Source organism: Balaenoptera acutorostrata, chromosome 13 (assembly GCF_949987535.1).
Source record: "Balaenoptera acutorostrata chromosome 13, mBalAcu1.1, whole genome shotgun sequence".
Classification (NCBI taxonomy): domain Eukaryota; kingdom Metazoa; phylum Chordata; class Mammalia; order Artiodactyla; family Balaenopteridae; genus Balaenoptera; species Balaenoptera acutorostrata.
In genome coordinates, this window is record NC_080076.1 from 23,918,886 (window position 1) to 23,940,115 (window position 21,230).

The 21,230-nt window shown below is 37.8% G+C and overlaps 1 protein-coding gene across 1 annotated transcript in view; it reads right to left on the minus strand.

Annotated features, from left to right (window-relative positions):
• ME2 (malic enzyme 2) overlaps positions 1 to 21,230 on the minus strand; it is a 64,001-nt gene that overhangs the window by 38,011 nt on the left and 4,760 nt on the right. Inside the window, exon 2 of the mRNA XM_007197247.2 lies at positions 4,886 to 5,005. Coding sequence (XP_007197309.1) covers positions 4,886 to 4,993 — 108 coding nt within the window. The 5' untranslated portion in view covers positions 4,994 to 5,005. The remainder of the gene's footprint in view (positions 1 to 4,885; positions 5,006 to 21,230) is intronic.

Here is a 21,230-nt window from a genome sequence, read left to right on the forward strand (position 1 = left end):
CAGGGCAGCCACATTATTTTAAAAGCCCAGTTTTCAACCAAAAATCATAAGGCAAGCAAAAAACAAACAAACAACAATAGCAACAAAACACATAAAGTCTGACTCATATACAGGAAAAAAGGGCAGTTAATTGAAATTGCCCCTGGGGAAGCCCAAACATTGCACTTACTAGACAAAGACTTTAAATTAGTTATTCTAGGGGAAGGATGAATTGAGAATTTGGGATTAACACACTACTATATATAAAATAGATAAACAACAAGGACCTACTGTACAGCACAGGGAACTATATTCAATATCTTGTAATAATCTATAATGGAAAAGAATCTGAAAAAGAATATACTTTGCTGTATACCTGAAACACTGTAAATCAACTATACTTCAATTTAAAAAAAGAAAAAAATTAGTTATTCTAAATATATCAAAAAAACTAAAAAAACACCATTGTCTAATGAACTAAAAGAGAAGTATGAGAATGACATCCTACTAAACAGAGAATATCGATAAACAGAGAAGCTAAAAAAGGAAGTAAATAGAAATTCTGGAATTGAAACTACAACTGAAATAAAAAATTCACTAAAGGGGCTCAACAAGCAGATTTGAGCAGTGGAAGAAAAAAAACATCAGATTTAAAGATGGGTCAACTGAGATAATCCAGTCTGAGAAATAGAAAGGAAAAATAAGGAATAAATGTGAACAGATCTGAGAGACCAGCAAGAGTACCAACATGTACATAACAGGAGGCCCAGAGGTGAGGAGAGAAAAGGCTAAAGAATATTTGAAAAAATAATGGCTAAAAACCTCCCAAATTTGATGAGAAGCATTAATCCACACATCCAAGAAGCTCAATAGCTCCAATCAAGAAAAACTCAAAGAACTCTACCCCTAGACACATCATATTCAAACTGTCAAAAGCCTAAGACAGGAGAAATCTGAAAGCAAAGAGAAGTGACTCATCACGTGCAGGGGATCCTCAAAAAGAGTAACAGCTGATTTCTTATCAGAAACCATGGAGGCCATAGACACTGCTGAAAGAAAAATAACCTGTCAACCAAGAATTTCTAAATCCTAAAAATCCATCCTTCAAAAATGGAGAAATTAAGACATTCCCAGATAAGCAAAAACAGAGAATTCATTGCTAACACACCCATCTCACAAGAAATACTAAAGGGAGTCCTTCAAGTCTAAATGAAAGACATTAGACAATAATTCAAATCCATACAAAGAAATAAAGAACACAGATAAAATGACTACATAATATAAAAGACAGTATAAATGTACTTTTTGTTTGTAGGTCTTTTTTTCTCCTACCCAATTTAAAAGACAATTACATAAAGCAGTAATTATAAATCTGTGTTGACGGTCATACAAAGTATAAAATGTAATTTGTACTTTGTAATTTGTATGATGAAGCAGCACAAAAGAAGGAGATGAACCTCTACAGGAGCAAAATTTTGGTGTACTGTTTAAATTAAATTGATATCAAACTGAACTAGACTGTTTTACAGATGGTAATTGTAATCCCCAGGGCAAACCACTAAGAAAATAACTCAGAAATAGGAAGGAAAAGAAAAGACGAGGGAATTTAAATGGCATCATAGAAAATTTAACACAAATGAAGGGAACAATGGAGGAAAGAGGAACAAAAAGCACATAAGACATTTAAAACAAATAGCAAAATAGCAAACATAAATCATACCTTATTAGCTATTACATTAATGTAGATGGATTAAACTCTAATTAAAAGGATTGGCAGAATGGATTAAAAAACATGATCCAATCATATGCTGACTACAACAGACACACTTTGATTCAAAGATACAAATAGGTGGAAAGCAAAAGAATGGAAAAAGACACACCATGTCAATAGTAACCAAAAGAGAGCTGGAGTAGCTATGTTAGTAACAGACAAAATAGACTTTGAAACAAACATCCTTACTAGAGGAGGGCATTTTGCAGAAAGCATCAATCCATTAAGAAGATACAACAATTATAAACATATTTTGTTAGATAACAAAAGAGGATAATAAAATACATGAAGCAAAAACTGACAGAATTAGGGAGTAAGACAATTCAACAAGCTGAAAATTTCAATATCTCATTTTCAATAATGGAGAAAGCAACTAGACAGAAAATCAACACGGAAAAAGAAGACTTGAACAACACCATAAAGCAACTAGACCTAGCAGACACTCCCCTCAAAAGAAGCAGGATACACATTCTTTTCAAGTGCACAAGGAATATTCCCCAGGACAGACCATTCATCAGGCCATAAACAAGTCTCAATAAATTTAAAAGGATTTAAGTCACCCAAAGTATGATCTTCAACCACAATGCAATGAGATTAGAAACTAATAATGGGGGACTTCCCTGGTGGCAAAGCGGTTAAGAATCCGCCTGCCAACGCAGGGGACACTGGTTCGAGCCCTGGTCCAGGAAGATCCCACATACCACAGAGCAACTACGCCTGTGCGCCACAACTACTGAGCCTGTGCTCTAGAGCCCGCGAGCCACAACTACTGAAACTCGTGCTCCTAGAGCCCATGCTCCACAACAAGAGAAGCCACCGCAATGAGAAGCCCGTGCACCACAACGAAGAGTAGCCCCCACTCGCCGCAACTAGAGAAAGCCTGCGCATGGCAACGAAGACCCAATGCAGCCATAAATAAATAAATAAATAAATAAATTAAATTTTAAAAAATTAAAAATAAAAGAAATTAATAATGGACATTTGGGGAATTCACAAATACTTTGATCTTAAACAACACACTCCTAAAAACCAATTGGTCAGAGAAGAAAGCACAGGGAAATCAGAAGATACTTCCAGATGAATTAAAGCACACACACCAAACCTTATAGGATACAGTGAAAATAATGCTAAGGGAAATTTGTAGCTGTAAATGTAGCTTAAAAAAGCAGAACGATCTCAAATCAATTGCCTAACCTTCCATCTTAAGAAACTAGGGGGAAAAAGGAACAAACTAAACCTGAAGCAAGAAGGAAGGAAATAATAAAGATTACAGTGAAAATAAATAAATAAAATAGAAAAAAACAATTGGAAAAATTAAAAGATTAAACCGAAAGTTGGGTCTTTGTAAAGACCTACAAAATTGATGAACTTTTACAATGAAAAAAGGGGGAGAAGACTCAAATCACTAAATCCTTTGTGCCTCATGTTGCTCCTTATAAGATTTTATCTAAGGCTGGAAAATATAAAGGGGTTAAAACCCCTGTATTTTTATATAGTTTTAAATGAACTGTGCAGTTCATTTAAAAGTGCTTTACCTATCCTATTGCCAAAGATAAACGAGTAGCTACACATGGTTTCACTGCCTATCTCCTATTTAGATTTAAGAGACACTCAAAAGTGTTTTATTTATAATGTACAGTAGAAATTAAAATTATTATAGAAATAATTTTATGTATTAAGTATTTATGTTAATAGTTGATAAAATTCTTAAATTTGCTGGCCTGGTGTAAGTGAAGACAACATAGTTTAAAATAGATGTCTTGATTAGCTCTTTAACAGTCAGCAGAAACAACCTTCCTCTCACCTGCCCTTCTCCTACTCTTTTCTGTCTTCCAACGCCACTTGTTCCACCAAAACTCTTTTGCTCATCTACGCAACCGCAACGCCCTCCCAATTTACATAGAAGTGTACCTCCCTCTGAAACAGAGCAGGTCCCTATGGTCCTTGCCCACCCCCATGTCCTCAGCATACCTTTTGTCTGTGGAAAGACTCCAGCCAGAGAATAAGTTTAATCGGAGAAGTGAGAAAATGCAGAAACAAAGGAAAACAGTCAAAGGAGACCAAATAACATAGTTTAGTCATTAAGCATAGTCAAGGCCCTTTAGTTCCTCCTTAAGGGCTACAGATAACATTCTGTGCCGTATCCTGGGAGCTGTCTTATAGATAATGAAGCCCCCACCAGGTGGAAGAAGTGAACTACGTGATGACCAGGCTGTAGCCACGACATAAGCTGCCACAACTGCGAGAACTGGCCTCAAAGAAACGGAAACAAACCGACCCTGGAACTGAAGATTAACTGTACCTAAAACAATCAAGGTGACACTGGTCGGACCACCAGTGACCAATTTCAAGATGACTGTCAGAGCTGACTGTGCTGCTTCTGCACATAGGCCCCTCCCTCAACCTATGAAAGCTCTTGCCCACTGGTTGCAGGGGGCGTGTACGCCTTTGGACAGGCATCTGCCCTCCCCCCAGTTGCTGGCATCCAAAATAAAGCAAACTTAACTTTCCACCAATCTTGCCTCTTTAATGGCTTTTGAGCGGCGAGCAGCTGGACCCTACTTTCGGTTACACTTTGGCTGATCTTGAGCTATTTTCCTTTAGACACATGCCACTTCTCCACATAAGTCAATATTGATAAAAATCCCTTAACTAGACTCTTCAGTGTGCAGGTAAGCACACTAGGGGGGGAAATAAAAGGCCCCTTCTATTTCTTTCCCTCCAAGTGCAGTTAGAATAATCCATCAGGGATTAGGAAATCACCAAACACTTATTTATAAAAATGACAATATGACTAAATGGGATAAATCTAAATATACTGCATCTGGCCAAAAGTTCTGGCCAATATGCTATTCTTGGGTTTTTGTTTTGTTTTGCTTTTGAGCTAGAACTAGGAAATAAACTCAATCCTTTTTGGGTGGTAGAAACTGTGAGGGTGAAATTTGGGAGGTATAAAGCAGCCATAATTGTTGCAATGCAGAAAAAAGAGGAAAGTTCATGCAGAAAAAACAAGCACCTCTGAATAGTTTTAGTATAAAGCTACAGAATACAAAAATTTCATACTTTATCAGTCTAAAATATATCAAACCTTTACCGGGAAGAGAGAAAATGTGTGTTCGTATTAATGTTACTAACCTTGTTTGTTCTTGGGTTCAACATAAGTGGCTTGCCTTTCTCTTTTATGTGCAAATGACGACATGCCAGAGTACAAGGAGCGGCAACTATTTTAAACCTGGACAACATGGTTTCTCTCACCTGGGAAAAACAAAGCAAATAAAGATGATGAGAAACATATTATACAACTGCATGTATATCAGGGATTAGTTTTCAAAAGCAGATTTAGAAAGCTTCACTTCCCACAAGTGAAAAAAATTTTTCAAAATACATTTATGTTGGCAGAACCTTCAAGATGGTGGAGGAGTAAGACGTGGAAATCACCTTCTTCCCCACAAATACATCAAAAATACATCTACATGTGGAACAACTCCTACAGAGCACCTACTGAATGCTGGCAGAAGACCTCAGACTTCCCCAAAGGCAAGAAACTCCCCCACGTACCTGGGTAGGGCAAAAGAAAAAAGGAAAAACAGAGACAAAAGAATAGGCACGGGACCTGCACCTCTGGGAGGGAGCTGTGAAGGAGGAAAGGTTTCCACACACTAGGAAGCCCCTTCACTGGTGGAGATGGGCAGTGCGTTGGGGGGAAGCTTGGGAGGCACGGAGGAGAGCGCAGCAACAGGGGTGTGGAGGGCAAAGAGGAGAGATTCCCGCACAAAGGATTGGTGCCGACCAGCACTCACCAGCCCAAGAGGCTTGTCTGCTCACCCGCTGGGGCGGGCGGGGGCTGGGAGCTGAGGCTCAGGCTTCAGAGGTCGGATCCCAGGGAGAGGACTGGGGTTGGCTGCGTGAACACAGCCTGAAGGGGGCTAGTGAGCCACAGCTAGCCGGGAGGGAGTCCAGGAAAAAGTCTGGAACTGCCTAAGAGGCAAGAGACCATTGTTTCCGGGTGCACGAGGAGAGGGAATTCAGAGCACCGCCTAAGTGAGCTCCAGAGAAGGGCACGAGCCGCAGCTATCAGCGCAGACACCAGAGATGGGCATGAAGCGCTAAGGCTGCTGCTGCAGCCACCAAGAAGCCTGAGTGCAAGCACAGGTCACTATCCACACTTCCCGTCCCGGGAACCTGTGCAGCCTACCACGGCCAGGGTCCGTGATCCAGGGACATCTTCCCTGGGAGAACACACAGCATGCCTCAGGCTGTTGAAATGTCACTCTGGCCTCTGCCGTTGCAGCTCGCCCCGCATTCCGTACCCCTCCCACCGCCCAGCCTGAGTGAGCCAGAGCCCCCCAATCAGCTGCTCCTTTAACCCCGTCCTGTCTGGGCAGGGAACAGACACCCTCAGGTGACCTACACCCAGAGACGGGTCCAAATCCAAAGGTGAACCCTAGGAGCTGTGCGAACAAAGAAGAGAAAGGGAAATCTCTCCCCGCAGCCTCAGGAGCAGCGGATTAAATTTCCACAATCAACTTGATGTACCCTGAATCTGTGGAATACCTGAATAGACAACAAACCATCCCAAAATTGAGGTGGTGGACTTTGGGAGCAACTGTAGACTTGAGGTTTGCTTTCTGCATCTAATTTGTTTCTGGTTTTATGTTTATCTTAGTTTAGTATTTAGAGCTTATTATCATTGGTAGATTTGTTTATTGATTTGATTGCTCTCTTCTTTTTTTTATATATATATATTTTACTTTTTCTCTTTTTGTGAATGTGTATGTGTATGCTTCTTTGTGTGATTTTGTCTGTATAGCTTTGCTTTTACCATTTGTCCTAGGGTTCTGTCTGTCCTTTTTTTTTTTTGTATATGTTTTAGCGCTTGTTACCATTGGTGGATTTGTTTTTTGGTTTGGTTGTTCTTTCTTTTTTTTATTACTTTTTAAAAAATTTATTTGTAATAATATTTTTTTATTTTTTATTTTATTTCATTTTTTCTTTCTTTTTTTTTCTCCATTTTCTTCTGAGCCGAGTGGCTGACAGGGTCTTGGTGCTCCAGCAGGGTGTCAGGCCTGAGCCTCTGAGGTGGGAGAGCCGAGTTGAGGACACTGGTCCACCAGAGACCTCCAGGCCCCACATAATATCAAACAGCAAAAGCTCTCCCAGAGATCTCCATCTCAACACTAAGACCCAGCTCCACTCAATGACCAGCAAGCTACAGTGCTGGACACCCTATGCCAAACAGCTAGCAAGACAGGAACACAACCCCACCCATTAGCAGAAAGGCTGCCTAAAATCATAATAAGTTCACAGACACCCCAAAACACACCACTGGACGCAGTCCTGCCCACCAGAAAGACAAGATCCAGCCTCATCCACCAGAACACAGGCACCAGTCCCCTCCACCAGGAAGCCTACATAACCCACTGAACCAACCTTACCCACTGGGGGAGACACCAAAAACAACGGGAATTACAAATCTGCAGACTGCGAAAAGAAGACCCCAAACACAGTAAGTTAAGCAAAATGAGAAGACAGAGAAATACACAGCAGATGAAGGAGCAAGGTAAAAACCCACCAGACCAAACAAATGAAGAGGAAATAGGCGGGCTACCTGAAAAAGTATTCAGAGTAATGATAGTAAAGATGATCCAAAATCTTGGAAATAAAATTGAGAAAATACAAGAAATGTTTAACAAGGACCTAAAAGAACTAAAGAGCAAACAAACAATGATGAACAGCACAATAAATGAAATTAAAAATTCTCTAGAAGGGATCAATAGCAGAATAACTGAAGCAGAAGAACAGATAAGTGACCTGGAAGATAAAATAGTGGAAATAACTACCACAGAGCAGAATAAAGAAAAAAGAATGAAAAGAATTGAGGACAGTCTCAGAGACCTCTGGGACAACATTAAATGCACCAACATTTGAATTAGGGGTCCCAAAAGAAGAAGAGAAAAAGAAAGGGACTGAGAAAATATTTGAAGAGATTATAGTTGTAAACTTCCCTAATACGGGAAAGGAAATAGTCAATCAAGTCCAGGAAGCACAGAGAGCCCCATACAGGACAAATCCAAGGAGAAACACACCAAGACACATATTAATCATACTATCAAAAATTAAATACAAAGGAAAAATATTAAAAGCAGCAAAGGAAAAGCCACAAATAACATACAAGGGAATGCCCATAAGGTTAACAGCTGATCTTTCAGCAGAAACTCTGCAAGCCAGAGGGGAGTGGCAGGACATATTTAAAGTGATGAAAGGGAAAAACCTACAACCAAGATTACTCTACCCAGCAAGGATCTCGTTCAGATTTGATGGAGAAATTAAAACCTTTACAGACAAGCAAAAGCTAAGAGAATTCAGCACCACCAAACCAGCTTTACAACAAATGCTAAAGGAACTTCTCTAGGCAGGAAACAAAAGAGAAGGAAAAGACCTACAATAACCAACCCAAAACAATTAAGAAAATGGTAACAGTAACATACATATCAATAACCACCTTAAATGTAAATGGATTAAATGCTCCAACCAAAACACAGAGACTGGCTGAATGGATACAAAAACAAGACCTGTATATACACTGCCTACAAGAGACCAACGTCAGACCCAGGGACACATACAGACTGAAAGAGAGGGGATGGAAAAAGATATTTCATGCAAATGGAAATCAAAAGAAAGCTGGTGTAGCAATTCTCATATCAGACAAAATGGGCTTTAAAATAAAGACTATTACAAGAGACAAAGAGTGACACAACATAATGATCAAGGGATCAATCCAAGAAGAAGACATAACAATTGTAAATATATATGCACCCAACATAGGAGCACCTCAATACATAAGGCAAATGCTAACAGCCATAAAAGGGAAAATCGACAGTAACACAATCATAGTAGGGGAGTTTAACACCCCACTTTCACCAATGGACATATCATCCAAAATAAAAATAAATAAGGAAACAGAAGCTTTAAATGATACATTAAACAAGATGGACTTAATTGATATTTATAGGACATTCCATCCAAAAACAACAGATTACACTTTCTTCTCAAGTGCTCATGGAACATTCTCCAGGATGGATCATATCTTGGGTCACAAATCAAGCCTCAGTAAATTTAAGAAAATTGAAACCATATAAAGTATCATTTCTGACCACTACGCTATGAGACTAGATATCCATTACAGGAAAAAATCTGTAAAAAATACAAACACATGGAGGTTAAACAATACACTACTAAATAACCAAGAGGTCACTGAAGAAATCAAAGAGGAAATCAAAAAATACCTAGAAACAAATGACACTCAAAACACGATGGCCCAAAACCTATGGGATGCAGCAAAAGCAGTTCTAAGAGGGAAGTTTATAGCAATACAATCCTACCTCAAGACACAAGAAACATCTCAAATAAACAAGCTAAACTTATACCTAAAGCAATTAGAGGAAGAAGAAAAAAAACCCCCAAATTTAGCAGAAGGAAAGAAATCATAACGATCAAATCAGACATAAATGAAAAAGTGAAGGAAACAATAGTAAAGATCAATAAAACTAAAAGCTGGTTCTTTGAGAAGATAAACAAAATTGATAAACCATTAGCCAGTCGTATCAAGAAAAAAAAGGAGAAGACTCAAATCAACAGAATTAGAAATGAAAAAGGAGAAGTAAAAACTGACACTGCAGAAATACAAAGGATCATGAGAGATTACTACAAGCAACTCTGTGCCAATAAAATGGACAACCTGGAAGAAATGGACAAATTCTTAGAAAAGCACAACCTTCCGAGACTGAACTAGGAAGAAATAGAAAATATTAACAGACCAATCACAAGCACTGGAATTGAAACTGTGCTTAAAAATCTTCCAACAAACAAAAGCTCAAGACCAGATGGCTTCACAGGCGAATTCTATTGAACATTTAGAGAAGAGCTAACACCAATCCTTCTCAAACTCTTCCAAAATATAGCAGAGGGAGGAACACTCCAAAACTCATTCTATGAGGCCACCATCACTCTGATACCAAAACCAGACAAAGATGTCACAAAAAAAGAAAACTACAGGTGAATATCACTGATGAACATAGATGCAAAAATCCTCAACAAAATACTAGCAAACAGAATCCAACAGCACATTAAAGGGATCATACACCGTGATCAAGTGGGGTTTATCCCAGGAATGCAAGGATTCTTCAATATACGCAAATCAATCAATGTGATACACCATATTAACAAACTGAAGGATAAAACCCATATGATCATCTCAATAGATGCAGAGAAAGCTTTCGACAAAATTCAACACCCATTTATGATAAAAACCCTCCAGAAAGTAGGCATAGCGGGAACTCACCTCAACATAATAAAGGCCATATATGACAAACCTACAGCCAGCATCGTTCTCAATGGTGAAAAACTGAAACCATTTCCACTAAGATCAGGAACAAGACAAGGTTGTCCACTCTCACCACTATTATTCAACATAGTTTTGGAAGTTTTAGCCACAGCAATCAGAGAATAAAAAGAAATAAAAGGAACCCAAATCAGAAAAGAAGAAGTAAAACTGTCACTGTTTGCAGATGACATGATACTATACACAGAGAATCCTAAAGATGCTACCAGAAAACTACTAGAGCTAATCAATGAATCTGGTAAAGTAGCAGGATACAAAACTAATGCACAGAAATCTCTTGCATTTCTATACACTACTGATGAAAAATCTGAAAGAGGAATTAAAGAAACACTCTCACTTACCATTGCAAGAAAAAGAATAAAATACCTAGGAATAAACCTACCTAAGGAGACAAAAGACCTATATGCAGAAAACTATAAGACACTGATGAAAGAAATTAAAGACGATACAAACAGATGGAGAGATATACCATGTTCTTGCATTGGAAGAATCAACATTGTGAAATGACTATACTACCCAGAGCAATCTACAGATTCAATGCAATCCCTATCAAACTACCAATGGCATTTTCCACAGAACTAGAACAAAAAATTTCACAATTTGTATGGAAACACAAAAGACCCCAAATAGCCAAAGCAATCTTGAGAAAGAAAAACGGAGCTGGAGGAATCAGGTTCCCTGACTTCAGACTATACTACAAAGCTACAGTACTGGCACAAAAACAGAAATATAGATCAGTGGAACAGGACAGAAAGCCCAGAGATAAACCCACGCACATATGGTCACCTTATCTTTGATAAATTAGGCAAGAATATACAATGGAGAAAAGACAGCCTCTTCAATAAGTGGTGCTGGGAAAACTGGACAGCTACATGTAAAAGAATGAAATTAGAACACTTCCTAACACCACACACAAAAATAAACTCAAAATGGACTAAAGACCTAAATGTAAGGCGAGACACTATAAAACTCTTAGAGGAAAACATAGGCATAACACTCTATGGCATAAATCACAGCACGATCCTTTTTGACCCAACTCCTAGAGAAATGGAAATAAAAACAAAAATAAACAAATGCGACGTAATGAAACTTAAAAGCTTTTGCACAGCAAAGGAAACTATAAACAAGACGAAAAGACAACCCTTAGAATGGGAGAAAATATTTGCAAACAAATCAACGGACAAAGGATTAATCTCCAAAATATACAAGCAGCTCATGCAGCTCAATATCAAAAAAACAAACACCCAATCTAAAAATGGGCAGAAGACCTAGACCTTTCTCCAAAGAAGATATAAAGATTGCCAACAAACACATGAAAGGATGCTCAACATAACTAATCATTAGAGAAATGCAAATGAAAACTACAATGAGGTATCACCTCACACCAGTCAGAATGGCCATCATCAAAAAATCTACAATAAGTGCTGCAGAGGGTGCAGTGAAAAGGGAACCCTCCTACACTGTTGGTGGGAATCTAAATTGATACAGCCACTATGGAGAACAGTATGGAGGTTCCTTAAAAAACTAAAAATAGAACTACCATATGACCAAGCAATCCAACTACTGGGCATATACCCTGAGAAAACCATAACTCAAAGAGTCATGTACCACAATGTTCACTGCAGCACTATTTACAATAGTCAGGACATGGAAGCAACCTAAGTGTCCACTGACAGATGAATGGATAAAGTTGTGGCACATATATAATGGAATATTACTCAGCCACAAAAAGAAACGAAATTGAGTTATTTGTAGTAAGGTGGATGGACCTAGAATCTGTCATTCAGAGTGCAGTAAGTCAGAAAGAGAAAAACAAATACTGTATGCTAACACATATATATAGAATTAAAAAAAAAAGGTTCTGAAGAACCTAGGGGCAGGACAGGAATAAAGATGCAGATGTAGAGAATGGACTTGAGGACACGGGCAGGGGGAAGGGTAAGCTGGGATGAAGTGAGAGAGTGGCATGGACATATATACACTACCAAATGTAAAATAGATAGCTGGTGGGAAGCAGCCACATAGCACAGGGAGATCAGCTCAGTGCTTTGTGACCACCTAGAGGGGTGGGATAGGGAGGGTAGGAGGGAGATGCAAGAGGGAGGGGATATGGGGATATATGTATACGTATAGCTGTTATACAGCAGCAACTAACACAACAATGTAAAGCAATTATACTCCAATAAAGATGTTAAAAAATACATTTATGTTGGTACAGGTTGTAAGGGATTATAAAAGAGTAACAAAACATAAGGTGAGGGCAAAGATTTACTTTTCCTGACAACAGTCTAAGTCCTTGGATAATAATCATTGCTACCTTTTATGTATTACCTACTACAGTGTGCCAAATATTTACCCTTTTTCTAATCCACACAAGTGTGGCAAGGTATGAAACATCTAGTAAACAGCAAGTGTTTTCATGGAAGTGATTTCAATGTAAACAGGTGTGGGACAGTTTAGGTTGAAGGTGGAAATATAAATAAGAGAAAAGCCTGGAGCACACACTTTCAGAGGAAGTGAAGCCATCCAGATTCTTAATCTAGACGTCAAATTTTAAGGTACTAGTAATATTCAATATTTAAATTCAGTGTACTAAAATTTTTTTGTTTTTAGAAAACCTGTTATGTAATATTTAAAAATCATGCAAATTGTCTTGAAAACATGTTTCTGTCCTTTCACATCCATCGCAAACATTATGAGAATTTTTCAAAATGGAAAACTACATAATACATTAAACCTTAAATATTTACTGATGGGAATATAATAGATTCTTCTGCATATCAATTCTCCTACTAAACATCAATTTGCAACACTCATTTATTTCTTTAATCATCATAAACCATTATATTTATCATGCAAGAGCTTTTATTTTTTTTATTTTTTTATTTTTATTTTTTAAAAAAACATTATAGAAAACAATAAAATATAAACAAAAATAGCAGTATAATGAACTCTTCTGTATCCATCATCCAGGTTCAACTCATAGCTAATCTTTTTTTTTTTATTTCTGAGATATACATTTTAAAGTAATAACTAGAATTATGACTTATAACATTATACCAGAACATATAAGATTTTTAGAAATTTCATGTAATGTCTGAAACATTTATATTAACATATTTCCATACAAATAACCCAATGAAAGTTTAGTATTAGTTGTTTTGTTTGTTTGTTTGTTTTTATACTGCAGGTTCTTGTTAGTCATCAATTTTATACACATCAGTGCATACATGTCAATCCCAATCGCCCAAATCAGCACACCACCATCCCCACTCCACCGCAGTTTTCCCCCCTTGGTGTCCATATGTCTGTTCTCTACATCTGTGTCTCAAATTCTGCCCTGCAAACCGGCTCATCTGTACCATTTTTCTAGGTTCCACATACATGCGTTAATAAACGATATTTGTTTTTCTCTTTCTGACTTACTTCACTCTGTATGACAGTCTCTAGATCTATCCACGTCTCAGCAAATGACTCAATTTCGTTCCTTTTTATGGCTGAGTAATATTCCATTGTATATATGTACCACATCTTCTTTAACCATTTGTCTGTCGATAGGCATTTAGGTTGCGTCCATGACCTGGCTATTGTAAATAGTGCTGCAATGAACATTGGGGTGCATGTGTCTTTTTGAATTATGGTTTTCTCTGGGTGTACGCCCAGTAGTGGGATTGCTGGATCATATGGTAAATCTATTTTTAGTTTTTTAAGGAACCTCCACACTGTTCTCCATAGTGGCTGTATCAATTTACATTCCCACCAACAGTGCAAGAGGGTTCCCTTTTCTCCACACCCTCGCCAGCATTTGTTGTTTGTAGATTTTCTGATGATGCCCATTCTAACTGGTGTGAGGTGATACCTCATTGTAGCTTTGATTTGCATTTCTCTAATAATTAGTGATGTTGAGCATCTTTTCATGTGCTTCTTGGCCACCTGTATGTTTTCTTTGGAGAAATGTCTATTTAGGTCTTCTGCCCATTTTTGGATTGGGTTGTTTGTTTCTTTAATATTGAGCTGAATGAGCTGTTTATATATTTTGGAGATTAATCTTTTGTCCGTTGATTCGTTTGTAAATATTTTCTCCCATTCTGAGGGATGTCTTTTCATCTTGCTTATGGTTTCCTTTGCTGTGCAAAAGCTTTGAAGTTTCATTAGGTCCCATTTGTTTATTTTTGTTTTTATTTCCATTACTCTAGGAGGTGGATCAAAAAAGATCTTGCTGTGATTGATGTCAAAGAGTGTTCTTCCAAAAAAAAAAAAAAAGAGTGTTCTTCCTATGTTTTCCACTAAGAGTTTTATAGTGTCCGGTCTTACATTTAGGTCTCGAATCCATTTTGAGTTTATTTTTGTGTATGGTGTTAGGGAGTGTTCTAATTTCATTCTTTTACATGTAGCTGTCCAGTTTTCCCAGTACCACTTATTGAAGAGACTGTCTTTTATCCATTGTATATCTTTGCCTCCTTTGTCATAGATTAGTTGACCATAGGTGCGTGGGTTTATCTCTGGGCTTTCTATCCTGTTCCACTGATCTCTGTTTCCGTTTTTGTGCCAGTACCATATTGTCTTGATTACTGTAGCTTTGTAGTATAGTCTGAAGTCAGGGAGTCTGATTCCTCCAGCTCCGTTTTTTTCCCTCAAGACTGCTTTGGCTATTCGGGGTCTTTTGTGTCTCCATACAAATTTTAAGATGATTTGCTCTAGTTCTGTAAAAAATGCCATTGGTAATTTGATAGGGATTGCATTGAATCTGTAGATTGCTTTGGGTAGTATAGTCATTTTCACAATGTTGATTCTTCCAATCCAAGAACATGGTATATCTCTCCATCTGTTGCTATCATCTGTAATTTCTTTCATCAGTGTCTTATAGTTTTCTGCATACAGGTCTTTTGTCTCCCTAGGTAGGTTTAGTCCTAGATATTTTATTCTTTTTGTTGCAGTGGTAAATGGGAGTGTTTCCATAATTTCTCTTTCAGATTTTTCATCATTGGTGTATAGGAATGCAAGAGATTTCTGTGCATTAGTTTTGTATCCTGCAACTTTACCAAATTCATTGATTAGCTCTAGTAGTTTTCTGGTGGCATTTTTAGGATTCTCTATGTAGAGTATCATGTCGTCTGCAAACAGTGACAGTTTTACTTCTTCTTTTCCAATTTGTATTCCTTTTATTTCTTTTTCTTTGATTGCCGTGGCTAGGACTTCCAAAACTATGTTGAATAATAGTGGTGAGAGTGGACATCCTTGTCTTGTTCCTGATCTTAGAGGAAATGCTTCCAGTTTTTCACCATTGAGAACGATGTTTGCTGTGGGTTTGTTGTATATGGCCTTTATTATGTTGAGGAAAGTTCCCTCTATGCCCACTTTCTGGAGAGTTTTTATCATAAATGGGTGTTGAATTTTGTCAAAAGCTTTTTCTGCATCTATTGAGATGATCATATGGTTTTTATTCTTCAATTTGTTAATATGGTGTATCACATTGATTGATTTGCGTATATTGAAGAATCCTTGCATCCCTGGGATAAATCCTACTTGATCGTGGTGTGTGATCCTTTTAATGTGTTGCTGGATTCTGTTTGCCAGTATTTTGTTGAGGATTTTTGCATCGATATTCATCAGTGATATTGGTCTGTAATTTTCTTTTTTTGTAGTATCTTTGTCTGGTTTTGTTATCAGGGTGATGGTGGCGTCATAGAATCAGTTTGGGAGTGTTCCTTCCTCTGCAATTTTTTGGAAGAGTTTGAGAAGGATGGGTGTTAGCTCTTCTCTAAATGTTTGATAGAATTCACCTGTGAAGCCATCTGGTCCTGGACTTTTGTTTGTTGGAAGATTTTTAATCACAGTTTCAATTTCATTACTTGTGATTGGTCTGTTCATATTTTCTATTTCTTCCTGGTTCAGTCTTGGAAGGTTATACCTTTCTAAGAATTTGTCCATTTCTTCCAGGTTGTCCATTTTATTGGCATAGAGTTGCTTGTAGTAGTCTCTTAGGATGTTTTGTATTTCTGCGGTGTCTGTTATAACGTCTCCTTTTTCATTTCTAATTTTATTGATTTGAGTCCTCTCCCTCTTTTTCTTGATGAGTCTGGCTAATGGCTTATCAATTTTGTTTATCTTCTCAAAGAACCAGCTTTTAGTTTTACTGATCTTTGCTATTGTTTTCTTTGTTTCTATTTCATTTATTTCTGCTCTGATCTTTATGATTTCTTTCCTTCTGCTAACTTTGGGTTTTGTTTGTTCTTCTTTCTCTAGTTCCTTCCGGTGTAAGGTTAGATTGTTTACTTGAGATTTTTCTTGTTTCTTTAGGTAGGCTTGTATAGCTATAAACTTCCCTCTTAGAACTGCTTTTGCTGCATCCCATAGGTTTTGGATCGTCGTGTTTTCATTGTCATTTGTCTCTAGGTATTTTTTGATTTCCTCTTTGATTTCTTCAGTGATCTCTTGGTTATTTAGTAACATATTGTTTAGCCTCCATGTGTTTGTGTTTTTTACGTTTTTTTCCCTGTAATTGATTTCTAATCTCATAGCGTTGTGGTCAGAAAAGATGCTCGATGTGATTTCGATTTTCTTAAATTTACTGAGGCTTGATTTGTGACCCAAGATGTGATCTATCCTGGAGAATGTTCCATGTGCACTTGAGAAGAAAGTTTAATCTGCTGTTTTTGGATGGAATGTCCTATAAATATCAATTAAATCTATCTGGTCTATTGTGTCATTTAAAGCTTCTGTTTCCTTATTTATTTTCATTTTGGATGATCTGTCCATTGGTGTAAGTGAGGTGTTAAAGTCCCCCACTATTATTGTGTTACTGTCGATTTCCTCTTTTATAGCTGTTAGCAGTTGCCTTATGTATTGAGGTGCTCCTATGTTGGGTGCACATGTATTTATAATTGTTATATCTTCTTCTTGGATTGATCCCTTGATCATTCTGTAGTGTCCTTCCTTGTCTCTTGTAACATTCTTTATTTTAAAGTCTATTTTATCTGATATGAGTATAGCTACTCCATCTTTCTTTTGATTTCCATTTGCATGGAATATCTTTTTCCATCCCCTCACTTTCAGTCTGTATGTGTCCCTAGGTCTGAAGTGGGTCTCTTGTAGACAGCATATATATGGGTCTTGTCTTTGTATCCATTCAGCAAGCCTGTGTCTTTTGGTTGGAGCATTTAATCCATTCACGTTTAAGGTAATTATCGATATGTATGTTCCTATGACCATTTTCTTAATTGTTATGGGTTTGTTTTTATAGGTCCTTTTCTTCTCTGTGTTTCCCACGTAGAGAAGTTCCTTTAGCATTTGTTGTAGAGCTGGTTTGGTGGTCCTGAATTCTCTTAGCTTTTGCTTGTCTGTAAAGCTTTTGATTTCTCCATCAAATCTGAATGAGATCCTTGCTGGGTAGAGTAATCTTGGTTGTAGGTTCTTCCGTTTCATCACTTTAAGTATATCATGCCACTCCCTTCTGGCTTGTAGAGTTTCTGCTGAGAAATCAGCTGTTAACCTTATGGGAATTCCCTTGTATGTTATTTGTCGTTTTTCCCTTGCTGCTTTCAATAATTTTTCTTTGTCTTTAATTTTTGCCAATTTGATTACTATGTGTCTCGGCGTGTTTCTCCTTGGGTTTATCCTGTATGGGACTCTCTGTGCTTCCTGGACTTGGGTGGCTATTTCCTTTCCCATGTTAGGGAAGTTTTCGACTATAATCTCTTCAAATATTTTCTCTGGTCCTTCCTCTCTCTCTTCTCCTTCTGGGACCCCTATAATGCGAATGTTGTTGCATTTAATGTTGTCCCAGAGGTCTCTTAGGCTGTCTTCATTTCTTTTCATTCTTTTTTCTTTAGTCTGTTCCGCAGCAGTGAATTCCACCATTCTGTCTTCCAGGTCACTTATCCGTTCTTCTGCCTCAGTTATTCTGCTATCGATTCCTTCTAGTGTAGTTTTCATTTCAGTTATTGTATTGGTCATCTCTGTTTGTTTGTTCTTTAATTCTTCTAGGCCTTTGTTAAATATTTCTTGCATCTTCTCGATCTTTGCCTCCATTCTTATTCTGAGGTCCTGGATCATCTTCACTATCATTATTCTGAATTCTTTTTCTGGAAGGTTGCCTATCTCCACTTCATTTAGTTGTTTTTCTGGGGTTTTATCTTGTTCCTTCATCTGGTATGTAGCCCTCTGCCTTTTCATCTTGTCTATCTTTCTTCATGCAATAGTTTTTAAATGGAATTTCTTTTTGCTGAGAAATCCATGGGCTGTATATGGGGGTGCAGCAAAATCATCTACATTAGGATTTTAAGTTAATTTTTATGGAGATGAAATTCACATAACAAAATAAACTGTTTTAAAATAAACAATTCAGAGGGATTTAGAAAATCCATAATGTTGTACAACCACCTCTATCTAGTTCCAAAACATTTTCATCATCCCAGAAGGAAATACCATACCCATTAAGCAGTTTTCCCCACTTCCCCAGTGACTGCAACCACCAATCTGCTTTCTGTATTTTTGTATTTACCTATTCTGGATATTTCATATAAATGTGCTACCTAAATATGGGCACAAAACAAGAAATGTAAATGATCATAAGCACATCAAGAATCATGAGAGATGGGAACTGGGGAAAGGGACAGGGCAGATGTTGTTTAAAAGTACAAACTTTCAGCAAGAGGCCTAAGAGATAAGTCCTAGAGATCTAATACATAGTGAACACAGACAACAGTACTGTATTATAATCATCTAACTTGCAAAGAGACTAGAATTTAATTATTCCAACCACTAAAAAGAAATTATAATTACATAACGTGCAGAGGTGCTAATTATCAGTACAGTGGCGATATTACAATGTATCAAATTAACCTGTTGTACACCTTAAATTTACACAATGTTCTATGTCAAATGTATTTCAATAATGGTAATAAAAAAGAATCAAGAGAGACACCATAAAATAACTGATTGGTTTTCTTCAAAAATGTAAATGCCATGAAAAACACTAAAGAACCATTGCAATTTAAAGAAGACCGGACAGATAGGACAACTAAATGCAAAACCTGATCCCCCAAAATGCCATCAAGGATATTACTGGGATAACTGGCAAAATTGGGAGATATATTGTAACTTACATAAAAGTCTTGTATAATTTTAAATATTCTGAGTTCGATAACCATATGTAAGAGGTATCCTTTTCTGAAAATACACAGTGAAGTATTAAGGGGCCAAGAAGTATGATGTATACAACCACGTCTTTCAAATTATTTCAAAATAAATTTTGAAAGACAGAAATTGAAAGTGCAGCCCTGATCATGTTTGTGTGGTTCTTCCAGGAGAGAAAGCATTATTTATCACAATTAAAACTTTGGTACCAAAAGACTGGATTAGTATTGCAGCATATTGGTGAGGTAGGAAAATCTAAAACAGTATGGAATACCTTTTAGTTTATTTAAAATCAAAGACTATCTGAGAAAAATACACTTTGCAATTAGTACTTGTGGTGTAATAAATATATTTGGTCTTGGTCCCCAGTTCTTGTACAGAGTTCCTAAAAACTGCTGGAATTTCTTGAGTGACAGGAGTATCTTTTGTTATTCATAAGCAGCCCCTTTTGATCAGACCTGAGTTTATGCTAATGAGGTGACTTAGGGTGAGGTCACTACAGAACCTCGGTCACCAGGAAGACCAAGTGATTATTAGAGAGTGGGAGCTTTCAGTACCACTCCAGTTCCCCTGGGAAAGGGGGTGGGAACAATGGCAATTAAGATCCATAAAAACTTTTGAACAAGGAGAGTTGATGAGCTTTCAGGTTGGTGAACACACCTAGGTGCTGGGGGGTGGCAAGCGCAGAGGGCAAGGAAGCGCCGTGCCCCCCCCGACCCCACCCCCAATACCTAGTCCTATGTGTCTTTTCCATCTGCTCCTGAGTTGTATCCTTTTATAAGAAACCGGTAAATATAAGTAAAGTGTCTCCCTGAGTTCTGTGAGCCATTACAGCAAATGATCTAACCTGAGGAAGGGGTTGTGGGAAGCCCTGATTTACAGCTGGTTGGTAAGAAGGATAGGTCAAAACCTGGGGCTTGCGACTGGCATCTGAAGTGGGGGCAGTCTTTCCGGGCTGAGTCCCTAACTTGTGTGATCCGAAGTTACCTCCAGGTAGACAGTGTTAGAATTAAGTTGTAGCACACCCCATCAGTGTCTGCCTAGAGCTGGAGAATTCCTGGGTGTGGGGAAAAAACACATTTGGTGGCCAGAAGAGTTGAGTCTGTGAGTAGGAAGAAACAGTTTTTCCCTTCAGTAGTTAACTTAAGATCAGCATTCTGACATGTAAAATCTTCTATTTTCAGCTCCTGGCTAAAATTTTGCTTCTGTCAAATACTGAATTTAGTCTGTAAAATAAAGATTACCTTTTAAATCTACCTCATAGGTAACTGTAATGATCAAATGAGAGAATGGATGCAGAAGAGTATTAAAGACTTAAAGAGTAAAGTGTTACAGCACTCAAATTATTACTTTATGACTAAATGATAGAGAGTAAAATAAAATATAAAAGTAATTTTAATAGTGTCTTTAAAACAAGTAGGCATAAGTTAAGAAACAACTTAAGGAGAAAAATCAACCTCTGCCAAAAATAGAACCAAGGGCTAAGGAGAGAGGCAGACAGACAGCAGGCTTAATAGCAGCTGGAGGCAACAGGACAAAATGGGGAAAACCCACACCTAACTCCTCATGTTATACAGACAGGATGGAAGCACTGTAAAAATGAGTGAAGTAAAAACAGGAAACAAAATAAGGTGGGGCTTCCCGTTTTGAATAAATATGAAAACTCAAGCTGCTTACCTGAGTTTCCTGGATATTGAGGTATGCCTGTGGTTTCTCCCTCCTCGTGCCATTCATCCTGCCTTACCCCGGGGGTTAGTGAATTTACTCTCTGGGTGGTGTTTATAAACTGGACTGGGACTGAAACTGCTAGGCCACTGGCTGCTGGAGAACACTCTCCCTGGCCCCCTAGCTGGGGGTAGAAAGCAGAAGTTCAATGTAATAGACCAAAATTAGAGAGAGGTCATGACTAGGTACAGTGAGCACAAGCTCTGCCGTCAGTCT